Here is an 11,747-nt window from a genome sequence, read left to right as displayed (position 1 = left end):
CAAATGTTAGTGCTTAAGCCCAATAAGCGGCTATGAGTACACTCTTACATGCCCTAAAGCTCTGTTTATTAGGGCCGGGACAAGGTATTTTGGTGCCCTAAACAAAAAAGAAATATGATGCCCACCTACCTGCCCTGAAAACACACACAGATCTATAAATCAAATATAATAAATAATTGTCTTACAGCTACTATATAATTCCACTGTACAAGGTACAAATATTTTCACTAACACACAGTTACTTACCAACAATACCAATAATAACTGTATAAAATACATATAGTACATAATACCATACAGTGACTGAATAATACCATACGATAATACTGTTACTAAACAAAAACCAGTATGTCTAAACCAACATTGCCAATATTACCACTATACAAGGAACAAATAGGACCGTCAGATAATGGCCACATGGTAATGAAATAATTTTACATCCAGTGACTCACAAGGGGCATCTTCTCAGATTGTAGATGTTCTCCTTCCTTCTTTTCTCTATCCTGCCCAAACCACCATGATTAACCAACAACTTATATCCAAAGTAGGATAGATATCCCCAGTAGGTAGATAGGTGCCTCCGCAAGAAAGTAGCCCCTTGTAGGTAGATAGGTGCCCACCAGAAGGTAGATGATTATGGTAGCTGGTGTCGCCAGTAGGTATATGTCCCATATTACGTATATAGGTGCATCATTCCAGTAGTTAGTAGCCCTCAGGGGCAGATCATAATGTGGGTGTTTCTGGCGGGCAACTGGGGCCCGACGGTCAAGAGAGGTGCATGGCCATCCAAACTGTCCACAAAGGCAGAGTGTGTTATAGTCAGCGTCCATTTACTTTAGGGGAACTACACAGATGGGGCATCTACTATATAAGGGATAAACAGAGGGTGCCATCTCCTTTGTAGGGGGACATTATTTGAAGGAAAAAGGACATTTATTCTGGTGGCAGGGGGGTCAAAGAGGCAGGGCCTAGGCCTGCAATGTCTCCTTGTGCTTCTTCTCTGCCTCTCTGCTTTTCAGTAACACCCCTGGGCTGGATTATGTCCCCCTATCACCAGACAAATCTTGTGCATGCTTCACTGCTAGTTAGGCAGCCCTGGCGCACTGACGCGAGTGAGCTGGACGCACTACCATGCTATGTCAGAGCGCCTGAGCACAGGGGTGGGGCCCAGGGTACATTATAAAATTCACAAACAGTAAATACTCCCCCGCTGGCAGGGTCCAATCCTCCCCTGCTGCCGACAGCAGATGCATGCATGACAAGCAAAATCTTTGTGTCTGCATCTGGGCCAAGGGCAGGATGCTGAGGTCAGACATTGCTCCTGGCTTCCAATAAGTAATAGGGTGAGGATCCAGCAGTTCCTTTCTCCATCTGCTTGCAGATGAATGTAGTACTCACTAGCACAGGGGATCCAGGACAAGTGCATAGAATTCCCAGTGCTACCAGCAATTGCAAAACCCCAAACTTGGTGGGCAGTGGCACCCTAAGCGGTTGTCTACCCTGCCGACCCGCGAAAATTTTTATTAAAGTATTGTATTGCCCCCCAAAAGTTATACAAATCCCCAATATACACTTATTACGAGAAATGCTTATAAAGTGCTTTTTTCCCTGCACTTACTACTGCATTAAGGCTTCACTTCCTGGATAACATGGTGATGTCACTTCCTGGATAACATGGTGATGTCACTTCCTGGATAACATGCTTTTTGTCCCTTCCTGGATAATATGGTGATGTCACAGCCAGACTCCCAGGGCTGTGCGGGCTGTGGCTGCTGGAGAGGATGATGGCAGAGGGATGCTCAGTGTCCCTCCTGTGTCCTGTGTCCCTCAGTGTCCCCCTGCCATCATCCTCTCCAGCAGCCACAGCCGCACAGCTCTGGGAGTCGGGTCGTGACATCACCATGTTATCCAGGAAGTGACATCACCATGTTATCCAGGAAGTGACATCACCCTGTTATCCAGGAAGTGACATCACCCTGTTATCCAGGAAGTGACATCACCATGTTATCCAGGAAGTGACATCACCCTGTTATCCAGGAAGTGACATCACCCTGTTATCCAGGAAGTGACATCACCCTGTTATCCAGGAAGTGACATCACCCTGTTATCCAGGAAGTGACATCACCCTGTTATCCAGGAAGTGACATCACCCTGTTATCCAGGAAGTGACATCACCATGTTATCCAGAAAGTGACATCACCATGTTATCCAGGAAGTGAAGCCTTGATGCAGTAGTAAGTGCAGGGAAAAAAGCACTTAAAAAGCATTTACCATAATAAGTGTATATTGGTGATTTGTATAACTTTTGGGGGCAATACTTTAATAAATTTTTTTGCTGGACTTCTCCTTTAAGAACGACTTTGATACCAACTACTTAAAGTGACACTGTCACCCCCTATTCGCATTTTGACTGCTCTCCACAGGTGTAAAGGGTAAATGTAACAGCTTTCATTGCTTATTTTATATCACACCTCATGGTGCTTGTTCTGGTAAAAAGTCGTTTTTAATCACCTGTGGATTGGTATATGTGGGCGGGACCCCTGTGTGACTGCAGGGGTCCCGATCATTGTAATGGACCGCTAGATGTCTCTCACCTGCCTCCGTGTGGTCCGATCGACTTTCTGTTCACCGAGTCTGCCAAAGGCAGGCTCAATGAGCAGAATGCCTATCACACTGATCAATGCTATGCCTATGGCATAGCAGTTATCAGTGTGTATAATCAAACAAATGTGTATAAAAGTCCCCCAAAGGGACTTGAAATATGTATAAAAAAAAAAAAAAATCTCTACAAACACCTTAAAGCCCCTCCCCCAATAAAAGTTTTAATCATTCTTCTTTCCCATTATACATATAAAACATATAAAAATAAATAAATAAACATATAATATACCGTAGCGTGCGTAATTGTCAGATCTATTAAAGTCCGGTGAAAATTTTTATTAAAGTATTGTATTGCCCCCCAAACTTTATACAAATCACCAATATTCACTTATTACGGGAAATGCTTATAAAGGGCTTTTTTCCCTGCACTTACTACTGCATCAAGGTTTCACTTCCTGGATAAAATGGTGATGTCACTTCCTGGATAACATGATGATGTCACTTCCTGGATAACATGATGATGTCACTTCCTGGATAACATGGTAATGTCACTTCCTGGATAACATGGTGATGTCACTGGCAGAAAATCAGCTGCGGATCCGGTAAGTGTGAACGTACCCTTAGGGTGCCTTCACACCTACTGGATCCGCAGCGGATCTCACTTCTGCGGATTCGCAGAGAGATCAGCTGCAGATCCAGTACCATTCACCCCTATGATAGCACATACTCGCAGCGGGATTGACATCCCGCTGTGAATATGTGCTTTAACCCCCCGCTGTCCGCAGCCCCGCCGCCACATCCCCCAACCCCGACCGTATCCTGCAGCCTGCCACCACCCGGATCCCCGGTCGCATCCTGCAGCCCGCCGCCTAGAGCATACATTACCTGCTCGGCGGAGTGGCTGCAGTGAGGCTGCCGGGGATGGGGGCGGCGGCGGGCTGCAGGATGTGGCCGGGGATGGGGGATGCGCCAGGGATGGGCTGATGCGGCCGGGGATGGGGGATGGGGCGGGGCTGCGGACAGCAGGGGGTTAAAGCACATATTCACAGCGGGATGTCAATCCCGCTGCGAGTATGTGCTATCATAGGGGTGAATGGTACTGCATCCGCAGCTGATCTAGCTGCAAATCCGCAGATGTGAGACCCGCTGCGGATCCGGTAGGTGTGAAGGCAGCCTTAGTCACAGAAGAATAGCTGGAAGAAGAAGGAGAAATGGAATTACAATATAGTGCTTGAAAAAGCACTATAATAATTTTTTCTCAGTTAAAAAATAAATAATTTTTACATAAAAAATTATTCAGTGTCCGTTATTGATGCCTTCATATAAAATGTCAGGGAGATATAACCCGGTAACGAAACCTACAGCCTAAACGGCAGTGATCACGTGTCTGGAGCCCGGACCACAACACAGTCACGTGACCACGGCCATGTCCTTACAAGGGAAAGGAAACAGTCAAAATCCATTTACCCAACCGTCACCTCCAGGCGCTGCGGCTCCAGCCAATCACGTGTCCCGGCACTCGGCTGCAGGAAAGCTGTAGATCGCTGTTCGCTGTTGGTGGGTGAGGGAAGGCCGGTGATTGGATGTTCCTGACTAGAGGGGGCGGGAAGGCGGGCGGCGGCGCTGTGTTGTCCCGGTTACCGGTACACAGGTGTAGTGCCGGTTGTGTTGTGTGGCAGTTCCTGATGTTGGGTTCTCGGTCAGGCTGCCGGTTACACTTCTGTTCTCTTCATAGTTTTACCTCCCTGAGCTCCCGTGTACTGTGTGTCCTGAGGCCATGTCTCATCGCCTGTCTAAGGAGGAGCTGGATGAGCAGTTTGAACAGTTCTTGAAAGAGGTAACAGACCAAATCCTATCTGTATACAGTGTGAGGTAATCCACCAAGTCCTATCTATATACAGTATGTGTATACAGTGTGAGGTAATCCACCAAGTCCTATCTGTATACAGTATGTGTATACAGTGTGAGGTAACTCACCAAGTCCTATCTATATACAGTATGTGTATACAGTGTGAGGTAATCCACCAAGTCCTATCTATATACAGTATGTGTATACAGTGTGAGGTAACTCACCAAGTCCTATCTATATACAGTATGTGTATACAGTGTGAGGTAATCCACCAAGTCCTATCTATATACAGTATGTGTATACAGTGTGAGGTAACTCACCAAGTCCTATCTATATATGTGTATAATGTGAGGTAACTCACCAAGCCCTATCTATATACAGTATGTGTATACAGTGTGAGGTAATCCACCAAGTCCTATCTATATACAGTATGTGTATACAGTGTGAGGTAATCCACCAAGCCCTATCTATATACAGTATGTGTATACAGTGTGAGGTAATCCACCAAGCCCTATCTATATACAGTATGTGTATACAGTGTGAGGTAATCCACCAAGCCCTATCTATATACAGTATGTGTATACAGTGTGAGGTAATCCACCAAGCCCTATCTATATACAGTATGTGTATACAGTGTGAGGTAATCCACCAAGCCCTATCTATATACAGTATGTGTATACAGTGTGAGGTAATCCACCAAGTCCTATCTATATATGTGTATACAGTGTGAGGTAATCCACTAAATTCTATCTGTGTGTATGTATATATATATATATATATAATGTGTGTATAATGAGAGGTAATTCACTAAGTTCTATCTATATAGGGGTGTCTCTCTCTCTCTCTCTCTCTATACCAAGTGCTGTGTGTGTGTGTGTGTGTATATATATATATATATATATATATATATATATATATATATATATATGTGTGTGTATATAGAAAAAGGTAATTCACCAAGTTCTGTCTGTCTATGTTTAGTGAGAGGTAATTCACCAAGTCCCATCTGTCTATATGTATAGTGAGAGGTGATCCACCAAGTTCTGTCAATTCTTTGGGTGGAGAGTGGAGACGCGGGTGAGGCATCGCACTGTCACACTGAGGCAGGTGGGATTCTGAGCGGGCTCCGTGCAGAATTGTGCCTGTTTTACTTAGTATGAATAGACACATTGGTGGATTACCTCTATCTGTCTATTTACAAATAATTTGAGAAGAGGCGGCACTCCAAACTAGTTGAAAAAGATCTTGTTGAGAGATTGAAACGTTGCGCATTGATTTGTGAATAAATCACTTGTTTTTCATCTATTTTGGAGTGCCCGCTTTTTGCGAATCATTTTTATAAAAGGCCGAACTAACAAAGCGATACGCTTTATGGCCATGTTCCCACTCTATGACACCGGCCGTTCTGTGACCTGGCCGAGTCACGGAACGGCCGGTGTCAGAAAAGATCATCCTGGCCGGTACTGCAGTACCGGATGATCTTTAGCGCCGCTGAATTCGGATGCGGCTGCACACTCCACTATGTGAACTGACAGGGTTTTCTGCAGCCGCTTTTCACTGAATAGCAGCCGCAGAAAACTGACGTGTCAGTTTCTTACGGCGCTGCTAGGGATCCTAGCTGGAGTGTATACTATGTTTATATACTCCGGCCGGGATTCCCTCAGCGGCAGCACTACGTAAGTACCGTAGTAATTACGTCCGTGATTACTACGGTACTTATGTAGTGTTAACATAGCCTATTACTATAAACTCGCTCATCTCTAGTGCTTGATGCTGTGTATATATTATGTTTTGATATTACATTATTGAGGGTTTTTAATATTTCCGTTTTCCTTTCAGTCTCTTTCAGATGATTCCTTTGACAGCAAGAAAAAATCAGCTGTTCTTGAAAATCTTGGAAAACCTAAAGTTAAAAAAACAAAAAAGAAAGATGCTTCTCCATGGTGGATGACTGATGATGACTCTGACGATGGAGGTATTGTGATAGGAAGCAAACCTTACAAAAACTTTGCATAAAAATATAAAAAAGAAAAATCTTTGTAAGGGTACAAACACACACAAAGTATCCGCAGTGGATTTCTCGCTGTGATTTCGCAGCAAGATCTGCTGCAGATCCCTGCCCTGTAATGTCTATGGGCAGACATACTTGCAGCAGGATGTCCATGGAGACTGCCTGGTTAACCTCCTGCCGGACGGAGCTTATACATTACCTGCTCTGCGATACAGCTTGCTTCGGGGGATCCCGGCTAGACGTTGTGCTCAGCCAATCAGTGTGCTGCCGTGGGGCAGCACACTGGCTGAGCGGGACCCTAAGGGTGCCTTCACGTGTACCGGATCCGCAGCAGATTTCACACTGCGAGTTTGCAGCGAAATCTGCTGCGGACCCAGGTATAATGAAGGCCTGTGGGCTCACATACCCGCAGCAGATATGCGACCCTGCCCCTTTAAGCGACCACGCTTTTGAGTCCTGCACAAAAGCAGTGTACATCCGGCAAATGAGCAGAACATAGTGACATAATGAGAAAACCTAATGAATATGAGAATGTGGCGGTTCAAAGATGCTGTATCAAATCATATAACACCTATAGGGTACAAAGAACCCATAATAATTGGAATCACACGATTGAATAAAGAAATAAATAACAAGCTTTATTGAATCTATCACAAAAACACAACACTAAAAACAAGGACCTGGGAGGTGGGAGACCTCACTGCTGGGACATGTAATGGTATAAGGTACATGTGCATGTAATCAATATTAAGACGACCTGTCAGCATAAATGCATAATAAACAATAAAGTGCCAGTGCTGCCACAAAGATGCTGTAGTATGCTGAACAGAATAAATACAAAGTGCCCATCAAAATACCACACATGCAGGTTTGCACAATCAGAAGGGTCCCAGTCCGGACTGGGACCCTTATGATTGTGCAAACCTGCATGTGTGGTATTTTGATGGGCACTTTGTATTTATTCTGTTCAGCATACTACAGCATCTTTGTGGCAGCACTGGCACTGGTCTCCCATCTCCCAGGTCCTTGTTTTTAGTGTTGTGTTTTTATGATAGATTCAATAAAGCTTGTTATTTATTTCTTTATTCAATCGTGTGATTCCAATTATTATGGGTTCTTTGTGCCCTATAGGTGTTATATAGTCACATAATGTGTCAGTCTGTCAATGTGGCCGTCAGCCGCACGCCGGGCTGCACGTCAGCATCCTTTTTTTACTGATTCCTGATGTGTGGCCAAAAACGAGATGTGAACATACCCTAAGTTGCATCCCCCTTACATTGGGGTAAAGGTTGGAGGAAACATTTGTAAAATCATTTTCACTGTTGCAGCTCTTGGCTGAATTCATTCCTTTTTCTTCATCTGTTGTGCCTCTTTTTTTTTTTTCCATTTTCTTTTAAAGGGGTAGTGCAGTGTTAAGAAATTATTCACAAAATAACACACATTACAAAGTTATACAACTTTGTAATGTATGTTATGTATGTGAATGACCCCCTTCCCCAGTGTTCCCCGACGCCCGCCCGTGGACCCGGAAGTGTAGTGCATTATACATACCTGATACGTGTCGACCCCTGTCCGCCGTCTTCTGACAGTGATGTAATCTTTGGGAGGCCAGCCGACCCGCTCCTGCCGTCCCTCATGCCGGCCCCCCTCTGTGCTTAGCCGCGATTGGCTGAGCACACTTATGCTCAGCCAACCGCGGCTGAGCAGCTGATGACGTGGCACACGTCATCAGCTGCTCAGCCGCGATTGGCTGAGCACACTTATGCTCAGCCACTCACGTCTGAGCACAGTTATGACGCGGCAGAGGGGGGCCGGCATGAGGGACGGCAGGAGCGGGTCGGCCGGCCTCCCGAAGATTACATCACTGTCAGAAGACGGCGGACAGGGGTCGACACGTATCAGGTATGTATAATGCACTACACTTCCGGGTCCACGGGCGGGCGTCGGGGAACACTGGGGAAGGGGGTCATTCACATACATAACACACATTACAAAGTTGTATAACTTTGTAATGTGTGTTATTTTGTGAATAATTTCTTAGCGCCGCACTACCCCTTTAAGTCAGCTGTATGTCTATCTTATCTGTCATCTTTGCTTGTTTCTTTGTTCTGTTTTTCCTTTTAAGAATATAAACCAAGATCATATTTAAAACAGAAGAAGCAAAAGAGCAGGGTGATAACTGATACAGACGAATGTGGATCTGATGGTAAAAAGAAATCTGTGCCAAGCTTCCATACTGGTACTTCTATTTAGTGCTAGCTCATTATTAGTGACATATTTACAGTATAGCATTTAATAGCAGAACAATATAAGAAGTAGAAGCTTTTCGATAATTGGTTGGGTTGTTGTAGGCAACACAAACAGGTGTTGTGTTTTTTTTTTTTTTGTTTGTTTGTTTTCTTTAACTAGCCTATTCCATAACTTTACCCCGGATGCTGAGACCTCAAATGATCACTGAACTTAAAGGAGAAGTCTGGCGAAAATTTTATTAAGCGTTGTTTTGCCGCCCAAAAGTTATACAAATCACCAATATACACTTATTTCTGGAAATGCTTATAAAGTGCTTTTTTTCCCGCACTTACTACTGCATGAAGACTTCACTTCCTGGATAACATGGTGATGTCACTTCCTGGATAAAATGGTGATGTCACGACCCAACTCCCAGAGCTGTGCGGGCTGTGGCTGCTGGAGAGGATGATGGCAGAGGGATGCTCAGTGTCCCTCCCGTGCCCTGTGTCCCTCTGCCATCATCCTCTCCAGCAGCCACAGCCCGCACAGCTCTGGGAGTTGAGTCGTGACATCACCATGTTATCCAGGAAGTAAAGCCTTGATTCAGTAGTAAGTGCAGGGAAAAAATCACTTTATAAGCATTTCCCGTAATAAGTGTATATTGGTGATTTGTATAACTTTTGGGGGGCAATACAATACTTTAACCTCTTAAGGACATAGGACGTATGCGTACGTCATATGTCCTCACTTGCACTTCAAAGCGGGGCCGCGCGGCGGCCCCGCTTTGAAGTGCCGCGATCCCGGGTGCCGCGAGTAGCCCAGGACCGCTGCTATTAGCGGGCACGGTCTGATCGCCGTGCCCGCTAATTAGCTAATCGGAGGCAGCTGACAAAGTTGACAGCTGCCTCCGATTACCGGAGGCAACGTTTCCCTGGGGTCTAGTGGGGGAGATCGCTCCTCCGGGACCTTGTCCCGGAGGAGCGATCTCCGTTACTGATGCCGGCCGGGGACGCGTCCAAGATGGCGCCGTCCTCGGCTCGGCACTCGTTCGTTTTCGGCTGCAGCAGCCGAAAGCAAACGAGTGCCGATCTCATGGATCTCTGCAGCATATCTATGCTGCAGAGATCTCAATGAGAGATCAGAGTGTATATACTAGAAGTCCCCCAGGGGGGCTTCTAGTATATGTGTAAAAAAAAAAAAAAAAGTGTTGTTAATAGTAAAAAGCCCCCTCCCCTAATAAAAGTCTGAATCACCCCCCTTTTCCCAGGTTTTAAATAAAAGTAAACAAATAAATAAATAAATAAACATGTTTGGTATCGCCGCGTGCGTAATCGCCCGAACTATTAATTAATCACATTCCTGATCTCGTACGGTAAACGGCGTCAGCGCAAAAAAATCCCAAAGTGCAAAATTGCGCATTTTTGGTCGCATCAAATCCAGAAAAAATGTAATATAAAGCGATCAAAAAGTCGTATATGCGCAATCAAGGTACTGATAGAAAGATCACATCATGGCGCAAAAAATGACACCTCGCACAGTCCCATAGACCAAAGGATAAAAGTGCTATAAGCCTGGGAATGGAGCGATTTTAAGGCACGTATATTGGTTAACAACGGTTTGAATTTTTTACAGGCCATCAGATACAATATAAGTTATACATGTTATATATCGTTTTAATCGTAACGACTTGAGGAACATGCATAACAAGTCAGTTTTACCACAGGGCGAATGGCGTAAAAACACATTTCCCCCAAATAAAAGAAATGCGTTTTTTTTTTCAATTTCACCACACTTTGAATTTTTTTCTGGTTTCGCAGTGTACTTTATGCAAAAATTCAGCCTGTAATTGTAAAGTACAATTAGTGAAGCAAAAAATAAGGGGTCATGTGGGTTTCTAGGTGGAAAAATGCAAGTGCTATGGCCTTTTAAACACAAGGCGGAAAAACCGAAAACGTAAAAACGAAAATGGGCCATGTCCTTAAAGGGTTAATAAAACTTTTTGCCGGAATTCTCCTTTAAGGGTGGAAGCCCCCCCAGTTATACTTAAATCTATCTAGCTTTTTTATCACCTTACAAAAGCAAGGTTGATGATATACAGGCCATAGACTGTGTATGAGCCCATAAATCACCCTTTTTGTTCCATTCCAGCTCAGCTACATCCATGTCCTTTCATTATTGTATCTGGGTCATGTGATCACCAGCCTGACCGACAGAAAGTGTTTGTGTCTGAGGAAGTGGTCCTTTCTTGGTCAACTGACTTGTCTGTGAAGTAAAGTATGGTATCATCACCTATAAGAACACTTCTGGCTGCTTACAGACCCCCACTCGCCAAGCTTTATTTGTATACTGCCGCTGCTATCTCTGTGGGGTCAAGATATACAGATCCTGTCTAGCTGCGCAGAGCTGTATACTGTAGATTCTCTGAGCCGGACCCAAGCCCAACCTAAAGTGAGCCAATGCTACTGAACACAGCTTTGGCTTTCTGCAAACTGCCCACCTCCACAGGGTTTCCTAGGCAGAAACGGAAGGAACCTAATTTGTTTTGCCCCTACCTGGGGAAACCTTCTGGAGCTGTGCCTAGGAAAAGCTTAGGAAAACTCCAGCGAAATGTTTTTTTTTTCTTTCAAATCTTAGTATTTTTTTATTAAAGTAAAGTACAAATCTCTGGCACCAGTTGATTTGAAAGATTTTCTTTTTTTTTTTTTTTTTTTGCTGGAGTACCCCTTTAAAGGGGTATTATATTATTCCAAATGTGACTTTTCTCCTTTTGTAAAATAACTATACTTACTAGAGATGAGTGTATTTACAGTATTAACGAAGCGAAGCGCTTCGAGAGCTCGGCAGTTCACTTATTACCCTGCTGCCTTTTAACTCTGTGCCGGGGAAAGCTGGATTCAGTACCTGGAAACTGGGAGAAGTTTCTAAGGACTCGATCCAGCTTTTCCAGGCACCCAGGGAGGAGCCTGGGTGTCTGGGAGGGAGGAGAAGTTAAAAGGCAGTCAGCTGATATTACTGTAAATTAATCTCTAATACTTACCTTCTTCGCTCCCAGCACTG

At 44.5% G+C, this 11,747-nt stretch overlaps 1 protein-coding gene across 5 annotated transcripts in view; it reads left to right on the top strand.

Annotated features, from left to right (window-relative positions):
• The first annotated feature begins 4,100 nt into the window (after positions 1-4,100).
• Positions 4,101-11,747, top strand: part of CEP162 (centrosomal protein 162) — a 100,154-nt gene continuing 92,507 nt past the window's right edge. For 2 of the 5 annotated variants that reach the window (XM_069974704.1, XM_069974703.1), the window contains exons 1-2: positions 4,166-4,438; positions 6,290-6,425. In XM_069974704.1, coding sequence (XP_069830805.1) covers positions 4,379-4,438; positions 6,290-6,425 — 196 coding nt within the window. In that variant the 5' untranslated portion in view covers positions 4,166-4,378. The other 3 variants (XM_069974701.1, XM_069974702.1, XM_069974705.1) reach the window with 3 other exon arrangements.

Source organism: Dendropsophus ebraccatus, chromosome 6 (assembly GCF_027789765.1).
Source record: "Dendropsophus ebraccatus isolate aDenEbr1 chromosome 6, aDenEbr1.pat, whole genome shotgun sequence".
Classification (NCBI taxonomy): Eukaryota; Metazoa; Chordata; class Amphibia; order Anura; family Hylidae; genus Dendropsophus; species Dendropsophus ebraccatus.
Note: the sequence above shows the minus strand (reverse complement) of the source record. Positions and strands in the feature narration are given on the sequence as shown.